This window comes from Pogoniulus pusillus, chromosome 31 (assembly GCF_015220805.1).
Source record: "Pogoniulus pusillus isolate bPogPus1 chromosome 31, bPogPus1.pri, whole genome shotgun sequence".
Taxonomy (NCBI): domain Eukaryota; kingdom Metazoa; phylum Chordata; class Aves; order Piciformes; family Lybiidae; genus Pogoniulus; species Pogoniulus pusillus.
The window spans coordinates 8,581,203-8,595,392 of record NC_087294.1 but is presented as its reverse complement, the minus strand read 5'-3'; the positions used below and the strand labels follow the sequence as shown (position 1 = coordinate 8,595,392).

The following is a 14,190-nucleotide window of genomic DNA, read 5'->3' as shown; positions in this document are numbered from 1 at the left end:
AGGGTTTACTACAGAAGCTCCTGCCTTAGATTAGTCCATTTTCCTAGCATTTTATTACGTCTTGGCCTTTTTGCATCAGCTGGAAAAGGGAGATCATGGGTTCTGGTAACAAAATTACTGGCAGGAATCCTTATTTTCTTGCTTCTTTTGTGGAAAATTGTTTTGCATGCATACTTTTTGCACTTTCTCCCTTTCCCTCAAAATTGTCAAATACACCCAAGTGTGTTGAGGTATTTAAACCAAGTTAAAACCATTTCACACTTCATGGACTTCACAAGTTTCTGTTATTAAGCCTCAGAAAAGTACACCTCAGTAAAGCTTTAGTACAGATCTTCTGAGTGACAGCTAAATCCTTGAGACCCTTGAAAACTCATCTGCAGAATTCTGCCATACATTCTGAAACTGGTCCAGCAAAAAACTGCTAACACAGCTGGGCTGCATCGTTCAGTCATGACCCAGGAGAGTGCTGCCCTTAGTGAGTCTGGCATGGAAAAATGCTTGTCCCAAACCCAGCACACAGCACTTTTCTCTAGCTCAAGCTCAGTCCAGAGAGCTTCCTCCCTCACACTGAGAAGCTGCAGAAGCACTTTCTCTCCAGCTAAGGACCAGGATTCAGCAACACCATGTGAAGTTCAGACTTCACCACCAGAAGTGGCTTTTTATGGCTCTGGTAAGTCAGGGTACCCATGTGCTACCCTAGGTCTGTAAAAGCAGAGGCAAAAAGCAGTCCTCTGTTCACTCTCACCTAGGGGTGGGAAAGAAGATAACCCCTCAAGAACAGAACAGAAGCAGGTAGTGTTAAAAGGTCCCAGCATCTCTTCAAAGAACACAGTATCAGCTGCATCAGCCTGGTCTCATGACAAGGGAGCCTTTTTATCTCTCCTTCCTTTAGAGCTGCAGCACTAGGGAACATGCTCCTCTCTCTCCTTTAAGAAAAAACACACACAAAAAGAATTGTTAAATCCTGCTTTGTATATCAATACTGTGACTGTAAAGGATGTTTTAGATGTGCCACTTTCTTTCTGGTTTTCACTGTAATCTCTCGTACGCTTCATAGACACAAGACTCATACCCAGAGTTGTTACTCCTGGTTAATAAATCAGGAAACTCCCAAAATTCAGCAACAACCCTGAAAGACATAAAAAGAATAACTCCAAAGGAAACAAAATGAAACTAGAACTGCCTCAGTTCTGGGTTGCATCATCTCCAAAAAAAAAAGAGAACGTTTAGGAAGTTCTGTTCTTCTCCCAGTTAACAAACACTCACAAAAAACAAGTTGGAGAAGGTAGAGTTGCATCGACTTCACAGGCTTGAAATTTTAAGTAACATACTAATGTTGAATGAATTGATCAGGGAAGTTTGCCTCCTGACATCCATTTCATCATCACGGGCAAAGAAAACAGTCTATGAGGGGATGCTCAGAGGGCTGGAGCACCTCTCCTATGAGGACAGACTGAAAGAGTTGAGGCTGTTCAGACTGGAGAAGAGGAGGCTCCCAGGTGACCTCATTGTGGCTTTTCAGTATGTGAAGGGGACCTACAAAAAAGCTGGGGAGGGAATTTTTAGGCTATCAGGGAGTGACAGGAGTAGGGGGAACGGGGTAAAGCTGGAGATGGGTAGGTTCAGAGTGGATGTGAGGAGGAAGTTCTTCAGCATGAGAGTAGTGAGACTCAGGAATGGGTTGCCCAGAGAGGCAGTTGAGGCCCCATCCCTGGAGGTGTTTAAGGCCAGGCTGGATGGGGCTCTGGCCAGCCTGCTCTAGGGTAGGGTGTCCCTGCCCATGGCATGGGGGTTGGAACTAGATGATCCTTGTGGTCCCTTCCAACCCTGACTGATTCTATGATTCTATGCACAGCAGTTTGTGAGATTTACAATGTCACTGGAAGTCCTCAGAGAAGACTCCAAGTATCACAAGAAGTGTATTTGTGATTGCATGAAGCACCAGTGCAGTTCAGCTCCACAGAAAACAAAAACTGAAACCGACCCGAAGGAAACTGAACACAAACAAACAGGACTTCAGTTTATTTACACAGGTAACCACCACTTCTAGTCTAGTGAAAAGCGACTGGACAGTGTCAATGAGCCTTTTGCAATTGCACTTCACCCAGGAATGATGACAGCGTTTGGAACTGACCAAATTCCAGTCCCAAGGAGACTTGGAAGGTTTCCCAGTTCTTCACACCAATCACCTGGCAAGAACTTCTCATTTTCAGCTGTGATCTGGAAAACAAGGTTATGTTCAGGAGGCAAACAGCTTCTGTCCTTCTCCACTCATGCCATGTCACTTCCACTGATGGAACAAGCTGCAAGGAGTAAGTGAAGACAACTAAAACCTCGGCTTTCACCAGCATGTAACATTACTGCCAACGTACAGAAGCAAAACCAGTGGACAGCACATATACACTCAGATCAAAGTCAATCCATTTTCATATGAACCACCCAAAAGGTTCCTGCAGGAAGGCTTAGAAACTTTTAGATACTGCACTGAACGGTAGTAATAAAGCAATAAGCCACAAAATAATGGCACCTATCTAGCATGTCTCCCCTCACAGCCTGTTTTCTAGAGTGGAAAGAAAGCAGTGCTGTCACACTTCTACAAGCAGGTGTAGCTGTAAAAATATGCTGAAGGCAGTGCAGTGGAAGTAGGAGCTTTTAATCTATGGGTGTGCCTCTTCCGTGGAGTTAAATGAAGCGCTCTGCTACTGCGTCAACACAACTGGATCCATTTAACCCAAGCAGGAAAGGCACCACTTCAGAACCATAAGCGACCTCCTACAGGCACAAGCACTGCTTTCCTCTTGGTAGGTCACTAAGTCTTCCTTGCTCACAAGCAGGGCTTTCCATGCTGTCAGTCAGATGCCTGGCTTGGCCACCCTGGCACGCTGCAGAACTGGCTTCTGTTGAAGCATGCAAGTGCACGGGAAGGTACTGCAGGACTTTCAACTCTTGATAATCTTACAGTCTGTATCTTCACACTTCACAGACTGCAGGTAAACCAGGAAGACTGCAGTAAAATCAGTATTACAGCTATCAGACAGGCATCATGTAAAGGGGAAGATGCTCCCATACACCACTATCAGCCAGGCACAATGTACAGGGGAAGATGCTCCCATACACCACTATCAGACAGGCATCATGTAAAGGGGAAGATGCTCCCATACACCACTATCAGACAGGCACAATGTACAGGGGAAGATGCTCCCATACACCACTATCAGACAGGCATCATGTAAAGGGGAAGATGCTCCCATACACCACTATCAGCCAGGCACAATGTACAGGGGAAGATGCTCCCATACACCACTATCAGACAGGCACAATGTACAGGGGAAGATGCTCCCATACACCACTATCAGACAGGCACAATGTACAGGGGAAGATGCTCCCATACACCACTATCAGACAAGCATCATGTAAAGGGGAAGATGCTCCCATACACCACTATCAGACAGGCATCATGTACAGGGGAAGATGCTCCCATACACCACTATCAGACAGGCACAATGTACAGGGGAAGATGCTCCCATACACCACTATCAGACAGGCATCATGTACAGGGGAAGATGCTCCCATACACTTCCAACCTTGGTGATACTGTGATACTGTGATACACCACTATCAGACAGGCATCATGTAAAGGGGAAGATGCTCCCATACACCACTATCAGACAGGCATCATGTAAAGGGGAAGATGATCCCACACGCCACTATCAGACAGGCATTATGTACAGGGGAAGATGCTCCCATACACCACTATCAGACAGGCATCATGTAAAGGGGAAGATGATCCCACACGCCACTATCAGACAGGCATTATGTACAGGGGAAGATGCTCCCATACACCACTATCAGACAGGCATTATGTACAGGGGAAGATGATACCATACACCACTATCAGACAGGCATTATGTACAGGGGAAGATGATCCCATAAAACTCTCTGCAAGAGCTGTGGCTAACTCTTATTCTGTGAAGACATGACTAAAAAGCTATCTTCATCCCTGAAAGCATCGTCTCCTTACTCACCCAGAGTGCACTCTCTGCAAGAGACATCCACTGATGCCATCAGCAAGCAAGTCCCAGAGCAACTCATTTACTTCATTATAGTAAGGGAGAAATACAGAGACAATTTTTAACAAGAGTATTTCGTTCCTAACTCAAAATGCACATTTCTTGTGGGATCTGAAATAGGGCTGATTCCCACCAACTTCAAATGAGTCAGTCTGTGGGAAACCTTCAAGATCCATGCTGCATCTAAACACATCCCAAAGGTTATGAATAAAGGCAGACATGATTTAGAAGAGAATTCAACTCTGGCATGCCATTGTTAGTTCATCATCAGCTCTGCATAACTGAAAGAAGGATTATGTGTGCTCCAGTCAGGGAATAAATGCGGTCTCAGAGGAAAAAAGTAATACACACAAGGAAGCAGCAGCCTGTGCTTGCATGTCAGGCTCAGCCTGAGGTTTGTTTCCTCTTGGAATATGAACAATTACAAACTTCTTACAGGAATCTAACCAACAGTGATTACCAGAAAATTCCCCAGTTGTCAAAACAGATTCAGCTGTCATCTGTCACACATTCTGCTGTACAGGAGGATTTCATGGTCTGCTTTATATACCTATTTCATTCTAACAAACCCTGTACTTCTCCACGTCTCCATCATTGAGTCTAAATCTCCAGAGATGGCATACAAAACAAGCAGCAGAAGACTGCTGTGGATAGTGGACGTTTGGAGACAACCTGCAGCAGTGAGACTACAATGAAAGATGGAAATCCCAGCAATAACTTCCATTTTATTAACTACAAATGTGCAAAATCCCTGTTACTGTTGAGCCTTTCTGTTTTTTTCAGCTCATTTGGTATAACTTACAAGTTACTTATGTGTGTAAATACAGCAGTTCTAAACAACAACTCCTCCAAGGGGCGGGGGGGAAAAAGGAACAAGTTTTAAATTACAAGGACTACAGAATGTGTTTTAAATTCAGCTTTTCTCTACCAAGAGGTAAAAATGAACTGCCATAAAACTGAAACTTTCACTTGCTTCATTTTATTTGAGACCATAAACTGGAAAATGTACTGGGGATGAAGATGCTAAATGATACTTTTCTACTTTTCACTTGATCCTGGAGCCTTCAACACAAGTTGGTGAGTTCTGCTGTCGCTTGCTACATTTACAGCTTGTCGTCTTTTGCTTCTTTAGAAAGCATGAAATGAGAAGTCAAATACTTATCATGGGGGTGCTAAATTCAGGAGTCATTTTTGTATGACACATCCTGTTCAGAGCTACAGAAATGCAGACTGCAGGAGAAAAAAAAAATAGTCACAGGCTTTCTTCTGCATTGCTCTCAAAAAAACATGTATCCAGCTCCATTCAGTCATATTCTTCACTGCAGAATATACTTTCATGATGCTTCCTCATATGGAAGCATTACTGCATTTTAAAGGACTAATAATTTCATAGCAGGCATTTGTCTCACCCTTTCAAATACTATGCAGCCCACATAGTATTCATAAAGCAGATCTAACACCCTGATGCACTTAGCAGAGAAGTGAAAAGCCTGTAGCTCCTACTAATCCAACAAAAGCCTGGATGTGGAATATCTGTCCAGGTGTCTCACTGATACTATGGGGAGATTTAGTAAATAAGCACAGCAAGAACACATGTTAGAATTAGTTATACTATAGAAATGCCTAGAAATTCACACTAGTGTCATGCTCTAGTGACTAGGACAAGACCATCATAGACACTGTACAAGCCTCTCAGGTGGGAGGAAAAAGCCAAGGAAGCTCTTCCTGTACAGCACAGCTACAAACTCCTATAATAAGCCAGTGACTTAGGTTTGAAAAAGAACCCAGTTCTCCCAGTCCACAAACATCCACCCTATACAGCCCTCCGTGCATCAGTTGTGCTCCTACTACTTCATACAGAAACTGATGGCACAGTAATCTTCCAGTCACCTGTTGACCTAATGGAAGTTATGCATATGGTACCAACATTGCCAGCTAGTTATAAAATGCACAGCTGGCCCAGCAATGGAAGTATTTGTGAATATGCTGTTGCAAAAGCCATAAATTCTTCCTCAGTTCTGAAGTTTGCCACTACTGCTAACTCTGAAAACACACACACACAGAGGAAACTTTCTATCAGGATAGATACATTCAGGTACTTCAGAATGAAATATTGGTTTATGTTGCAAATGTGCCACGCACTTGGTTTAGGTAATAGAGTCCAGAATCAATATCCTGAGTCAAAAGGAGCTTTATAACCCACTCCAGTTAAATGTTACAACACATACTATGCGTTAGACACAAGGATCTTGTACTTACTACACCTCACGCCCCTGACATGTTTACCCTAAGGCTATAATCAACTCCATTCTGCACATCATTCTGCATTATTACTTGCATTTCTTGCTGTGATTCATCATTTGCAACACACTGCTGCTGACAGTGGGACTGAATTTCTTTTTTTAGTGGTTTCCCTTGGCTCTGAAACTGGACAAGAACAATGCATCAGGATTATTTCTTCTGTTACGTTAATTAGAGCTATTATTTGGAACAGGGATTATCCAGTCATGATTCTATAGAAACAGTAATGGTGACTCAGCAGCACCTGGAGAAACTGGGAGGGGGTGTCAAAAGAGTAAAATGATGGCTATGAGTGCTGCAAAACCACAGACATGTGCAGTATTCCAAGTGTCTGAAAAACTGCTAGTATTTCCTTCTTTTATTTTTTTTTCATTTCACTGAGTGGTGAAAAACATCAAATCCTTCTCACACACAACATGGAGTAAAGTTTGCAGTTACTCTCTCTGGCAGTTTGTATGGGCTTTTTAGTTGGTGGAGGTTTTTTTGATATTACAGTAGCAAACATGTTGTTTTTCACAGCAGAAAACATTTACATCGACTGCTAGGAACCAGAACATGAGTCTGGAAAAGAACATCACCTTTTTCAGGTCGGGAGAAGAGTCTATATTAGTGCATCACAATCACAAAACACCCATAATCATAAAAAGCATAAATCACTTAAAAAAACCCAAACACTTTAAAACTCACTTTAATAACATAGAATTTAACTTAGAGTAAACCAGGAATAAACTAAAAGAATGTAGTTGTATATTGGTATTGCATTGCTGTGTACCTGTGAGTGTTTATAAATGCACAATCCACAAATGTTCCATGAAGTCTGCAGAAATAATTTAGGTGTAGAACATCTTCCAAGCAAAGTTCACTTTCACACAAGTTCCTGTAATGGCTCTCTGAGATTTTTGTGCTATGTATGCCAAGACTCTCCCCAAGCCCAGTAAGCTGACGCTGATAATTTCTAGCCCAAGCCTGCACAAACTCTAAAAGCAACAATGCTGAATTCCAGAAACAAGATAAGAGGATAATAAACCTATTCTATCTTTTATGCAACAACATCTTTTTACTTTAATCATGGCTCTTCTGGGAAATTATCTCAATAGCCTCACACAAGAGTGTCAGTACAAAGTATTATCATGAGAGCCACTGATTCACTGAACTCGAGCATAAGAAGTTGAAGAAAAGGAAATTCCCTAACACAGGACAACATTAAGGTTACAAGGAGAGACTCTTGTGGCAAGCACATCAGTCAAGCTGTTTAGCCTGAGTATTATTCAAAACAATTGACCACGTAGATTAGGAAATCCAGACACTCCTCAGTCGCTGACTGTTGCCCTTATCTTCTATCAGTCCTTTGGACACTAAACAGAGAGGTCAGAATGCCTGATGCTGTGCTTGTGGGAAATTGCCAGCCTCTGACATCTTTACAAAGTGAAGATGGTCTGGAGCTTAACCTTGCAAGATAGAGGAGGAGGAGGATGACACAACTGAAAAAACTAAACAAAGCAGCCCTCCATCTATGCACCATAAGTCAATGTTTCTCCAAGAGAGGAGGGCAAGGTACTTTTGCAACAAGAGGATTTATTCCTTAGCTCCTCAAGGCGAGTTTCACTCAAAACATGAGAACACTCAATTCTTCAAGAATAAAGAGCACAGCTTTCACTTTTACAGTATTCTACAGGTCATTCCAACCTGTTAGTTAGTAACCTCTCTATTAGTTATCCTGGGCTTGAAACTTGTATACCACTTATCTTGCTAGTCAGCTGAACACTTACTCTTAACTTCCTCTGCCTTTTAAAATCAATACAATTCAAAAATAAATTCCAGATTCAAGAAATGTCTCATTTGATTTGTAATTGACAAAAACCTGTCTAATCTAAAAAACCTCAGTGAAGACATTAGCTTGGTTTAGAGCATTTCCCTCCTAGGAAGGATTGACCCAGATCACCAATCAATGTTATTTTATCCTTTTATAGTACTTCTTTTTTCTTTTTCTAAAACTCACTCTTCAGCTACTCCCTGATCATAGAATCATAGAATCAACCAGGTTGGAAGAGACCTACAAGATCAGCCAATCCAACCTCACACCCAGCCCTAGCCAGTCAACTAGACCATGGCACTAAGTGCCTCATGCAGCCTTTGCTTGAACACCTCCAGGGATGGAGACTCCACCACCTCCCTGGGCAGCCCATTCCAATGCCAATCACTCTCTCTGCCAACAACTTCCTCCTGACTTCCAGCCTAGACCTCCCCTGGCACAACCTCGGACTGTGTCCCCTTGTTCTCTTGCTGGTTGCCTGGGAAAAGAAACCAACCTCCACCTGGCTGCAGCCTCCCTTCAGGTAGTTGTAGACAGCAATGAGGTCCTCCCTGAGCCTCCTCTTCTCCAGGCTGCACAGCCCCAGCTCCCTCAGCCTCTCCTCACAGGGCTGTGCTCCAGGCCTCTCACCAGCTTCATCACCCTTCTCTGGACACGTTTCAGCACCTCAACATCTCTATTGGATTGAGGGGCCCAGAACTGTACACAGTACTCAAGGTGTGGCCTAAGCAGTGTTGAGTACAGGGGAAGAATAACCTCCCTGCAATTCAGAATGACTGCCTAAAGGTCCGCACAGAAAGCAAACCATCCTAATTTAAATAGCCTAAAAATAAATTAAGCAAAATAATAGCTACCAAAGTCAAACAATAAATAATCTACATACATTTATGGCTCAGTTTTCAAAAGGAACTAAGCAATTTTTTAAAATCTGTAAAAAGAAACAGAAAGTGGTTGTTATAATGTAGAGAAAATAACCTTAAATTACAAATATCAATGGCTAAAGCAACTCCTAAAACACCATCGCTATGTACTACACTGCAGAAAGGTTTCCCTGCTATGTTTTAGCAGGTCTCAGCCTCTTCAAACATTTCTTGACTGTTTAGAAGTAAAGCTGAATTTAAGAGAGACCTGCAGTCCACCTGCAGCTTCATACAACTGGAGAGGGAAAAAATATCCATCAGAAAGCAAACACAATATAGAACCCTCTAAGTATCCTCTTCATGAAGGAAAAACCAAACACCCTAAGACAGCTGATCAAACTCAGACATACCAAGTTTTCCAACAAATTGAGGCAGGTTTGCCTTACTATCTCTTTAAATGGAAAAAAAACATGATACATTTAAACCCCTCTAATTTTGTCAGACACTTTTCCTACAGTTTAAGGCCTATTTGACACTTCTCAAGAAGCAATTTTCCTTTCTGAAATCAAGCCAACTTTAAACCACGCCAGCAGAAATGCTAGAATAGGCTCATTCTTAGTATTTGGTGCTTGAATGGTTCAATTATACATAGCTGAGCCCTACTCACTAATCATATGCACTGCTAATTATGTCTCAGCATTTAGGGACATTCCATCGAGTGAAGAAGATTATTGGTAGGCTAATCTACATTTAGAACAGATTATGAGTATTTACATCCTAGATTAGATTTTATTTAATACTCCTTGAAGTTCTCATTGAAGCAGAGAGGCATGAAGTGAACCTACATCAGAGATCAACATGACTGCACACTGTTATACAAAAAAAACCCCCAAGTTTCTTAAAAAATGTGCTAGTTTGAAGCTAGCTAGAATGTTTTGGTGAGAAGAACTAGATTACAGGCTGTGAAAGCAAAACAATGGTGATGTCTGCTTCCCTCATAGGCTTGCTGAGGTGTATAAAACTAAAAATCCAAACACAGACAAGGGAGGCTCGCTTCTGCTGGGGAACTGGCTGAGCTGCATCTTACTCTCTGACCTCACCCTCCATTTTTTTTGACTAATCCACTTTGCTTCCTAACCCTCTGGCCGAACCTCCATTCTTCCTTGGGACTGGGGTAAGGTGAGAGGGGCAGGGGGAAGGTGAAGGGGTGGTTGAGAGCCCCTCCTGGGGACTCAGGTTTCTGGGAGGGCTGTTGTGTTTCTGTATCACCTTTTTACCTTGTATATTTCTGCATATAAGTGTATATACTGTAAATATCTGCTTGTATATTGTTCCAGCTGTAAATATAAGCTTCATTCATATTTCCAGAGCTGGCTGAGTCCAGTCTGGGTGATTTCTAAAGTGGGGGGGGGGGGGCAGGAAACACCCAAACCATCACAAAAGGGAAGGCTCAATGACAGACAAGTACATTATAGTGTAGAGCTAATACTCTAGGGCTCTATACTCTAATATGTAGAGTATAGAGCTCTTCCCTCTCCTCCAAAACCACAACTGATTTATATGCATCACAAGACTGCAGAGGTTTATTGCCTTACTTCATTCAAACAGTTACAAGCTTGATCTTCCCAACCCTCTCGTAACTTCACTGGCCTTCACGAATCCAGGAACACTTGATACTTTCAACAGGACAAATTAACTACTCATTTGAAAATGATCTTACTGCTAAATTTTCATCTGACGTTCAGTTGTTCTGTATTATTTTCATACACTATCTTTTTTAACTCTTTTATCAATATCAGTGATACCATCTTTGACCACCGTAAGTCCATAACAAGAGAAAGGGCAAGAAGGGGAGTAGGGAAGGTGTTTAGTTCACCTGCAAATGCTCTGCTCCACCCCTCTGGTAAAGCAGTTAAAAAAATATAATGTACCTTCCATGACTGCTTTTATTCCCTACACTACTCCCATTTGCATTCTTCATCTCATACAGCTTCTAATTTTTAATACAGTTTTGTTCTTGAAAGACTTCTTTTTGCTAGCTTGGAATTTTGAAGTTCTTAAAAACATATATATGTGTATTAAATGCAACAGGAGTAAAGAAACAAGGATGAAATCTCACTCTAGACCTAAGTTCAGCCTTAGAGTCAGCAGCACAACACTTCTGGGATCGCAGCTGGTTTATGACTCGTCAGCTCAGACAGTACATGTATTTATGGAGCAGACACAAACTCCTACATCCTGCTCTCTTCAGCCCAGGAGCTGGATGTGATGCACCCTCCTGCTTCTTCACATGGTTGCAGCCTTTGCTACTAAAGCAGAACAGCAGAGTATTTTTCCTGTTTTGCAATACTTTGATTAAATTCCCACGGCCAACAGTACTGAAATAAAAAGTAATGCTTTTACATTTACACAGTTGCTCAAAAGCCTTAAACAATTACATTACACAAGTGTGCAGCTATGTACCACTATATGCCAAATGCCAACTGTCAGAATCAAAAGGGGCCCACTTCCAGTCAAGGCCCCCATTCTAAGTAAAACCTCTGTGAACTCTGAGACGTAAGCTATTTGTACAAGTTTGGTCTAAAAATTAACCAGCATAAGAGGCACAAAAACCATCCTGGATAATTCAATTCCCTGAGTTTCACTAAGTGACAGCTTCCACGGCAGAACCAAGATTCTCACGTTTCACCTGCCTGGGAGCAGAGGAGATGGCATATTGCTTGAGAACTGAAGAGCACAGGATCTGTGATGAAGCTCTCTGGCCTTCACATTTCTACCTAGGAGGTCAGTTCCTCTGACTTAACGCAGAGTGTTACCTCTCACGACACAGCTCTGCAAATAGCACCAGGAATGAGCTGGCACAGCACACTTCAGAACTGCTCACCTCATTGAGCTGAAAGCAGCAGGCTGGGAGGCAAAGCTCGCAGTTTCAAAGAGTACATGCATAAGCACGCCCATGCTGAAGAGTCCTTTATGGAAACTGGCTACAACACCACCCGGGTGGGGTTTTGTTTGGTTTTTTCCAGGGGATTTTTTGTCGTTATTGGTTTGTTGTTGGGGGGAGGTTGTTTGTTTTGTTGGGCTTTTCTTCTCTCAGGAAAGGAGGAAATTACTATAGCAGCCAAAACTTCCTAAATGTTTCTTTTCTGCATGTCTTTCACACACTGAAAATAAAACCCAAACCCACCATACCACCAGATAAGCTTGAAACGATAAGGTCAGTTTTCTGCCTCTAATATTTTAAAGCAAAAAGACATTAATTCAGGACTTTGTTTTAGTTGTATGAGGTCTTTATCAATCTATTACACAGGTTTGTATATTCTGCATTCGCACCATATACCTAACAGCAAAATAAAGATATGGGGAAGCCTTTTGTTGGCTTTGGTTTGTTTTTAAATGGGGACAAGTAAATCATAGCATGCGATCCCAAGTCACGGCAAATGAAGGTGTCACAATTTTGTCACTGGGGTAACTAGGAAACAGGTGTAAGAGGATGCAGCACTGAGTATTCCTGCCAAGCAATTGGAGCGGTGCGGGTAGCTCTTTGTTCAAGCCCGTCCACCATGTGCAACCAGTACCAGAAGCACAAACTTCCAAGCACAAGCACAGGAGCGCCCCTGATCCTGTGTCAGCAGAAGGAAACTGGGGAGCTACACGACTGGTGCCAAAAGCTGCTTTTCGAAGCTCCCGGGGCCACGCAGCTCCTGCCTGTCCCAGCCAGAGCTCGACGCCTTAGCGAAAACTTGCACCCCTGTGCTCTGTTAGGAGACGGGGAGCAAGAGGTCAGGCTTATTTAACCCGGCGGGAAAAGAATTCCAGGTGCTGCTTTACAGTGCGCTTGCTGACAGACAACTTACTCTCTGAAATACGTTACTGGGGCGGTCAAGAACAGCTTCTGACGCCCTTTTGCCTCTCCACGGAAACCGCCGTGATCGCCCGAAGGGTGTCACCGAAACCCGGAGGCACCGAGCGTGTCCCGGGGCTCAGCCCCCGAAGGGATTTGCAGGCGGAGCTGACGCCGCACCGGCGGAGGGCGCCGCCTGCTCCCGCTGCCCCGCTATGAACCCAGGGCGGCCCGGGCCAGGGCCGTGACGGCAAACGACCGGCCGCGGCAGGTTGCTCTCACCTGCGTTGTAGAAACGGTCCAGCACCGCAGTCTCGCCGAAGTCCAGCTTGCCGAAGTGCAGGGTCTCCAGCGAGGCCCCCACCACTTCGCACGCCTCCCGCAAGCTCTGCAGGGCGCCGCTCTCCGCCGCCAGCAGCGGCCCCTGGCTGGCCTCGTTGATCACGTAGGTGACGGCGGTCCGCCTGCCGCCACCCTTGGCCCGCGCCGCGCTGCCCGGGCAGGCGGCGGCCCCGTCCTCAGCCCAGAGGGTGCCTGGTGGCGGCGCGGCCAAGTCGGGCAGAAGGCTGCGGGCGCCAGCGTCTGCCCCCTGCACTCGCCTGCCCAGCACGTCCTCGCAGGGGGGGCCGCCGCCGGGAGGGCTGGGCACCGGCACGCTGATGATCCCCTCACTGCTGTCACTCATTCTGGCTGAGAAGCGGCCGCCGCCACCTCGCCGAGTCCCGGACTCTGTTGCGTTGGCCACGGTTAGGCTGATGCCATGCTGCGCCGCCCGCCCCGGAACGGTTCTGCCGAGCTGCTGGAGGGAAGAAGGCGCTTGGGCTAAAGCAAGGGGCTCCCCTTCGGGCCCTAGCGAAGGCTGCCGGATACAGAGAGACTAGCACAGCCTCCTTCGGTGTCTGCCGCCAGCACCATGACGCGCCTTCCCTTCTACCCCGCACCTGTGAGGAGTACTCGGCAAGCGGACCTCCGGCAACCCGACCTCCTTCTTTTGCCGACCCCGGGACCTCGCTCTTTCTCCGGTCGAGTGAAATTACTCAGCCGCAGGGAGGAACCACTTGTGGGATCACTCTTCGGCGCCCCCGCTTCAGCCGAGCGGCAGCAGCCACCGGCAGCGCGGGCTGAGGCGGCCCCAGTGCCGAGCACCTCCCTCCAGCCCCGCCTCCGAGCAAAGGCACACCCCCACCGCCAGCCTGCCATAGCTCTGCGTGCTTGTTTGGGTGTTTACAGCAGTTTCTTTTTCTTCTCTTCTACTATTTTTTGCACCTAAACGTCCCTCTCTGTGTTCTCAAATGGCTTCAA

At 44.9% G+C, this 14,190-nt stretch overlaps 1 protein-coding gene across 3 annotated transcripts in view; it reads right to left on the bottom strand.

The window, feature by feature from the left end:
* MAP3K5 (mitogen-activated protein kinase kinase kinase 5) overlaps positions 1 to 14,033 on the bottom strand; it is a 126,263-nt gene extending 112,230 nt beyond the window's left edge. The window contains exons 1-2 of one of the 3 annotated variants that reach the window (XM_064169115.1): positions 13,830 to 14,033; positions 13,171 to 13,687 (exon numbers count right to left, since the gene is read on the bottom strand). In XM_064169115.1, the coding sequence (XP_064025185.1) occupies positions 13,171 to 13,573 (403 nt within the window). In that variant the 5' untranslated portion in view covers positions 13,574 to 13,687; positions 13,830 to 14,033. Of the gene's footprint in view, positions 1 to 13,170 lie in introns of all 3 variants that reach the window. The other 2 variants (XM_064169114.1, XM_064169113.1) reach the window with 2 other exon arrangements.
* Between the last annotated feature and the right edge of the window lie 157 nt (positions 14,034 to 14,190).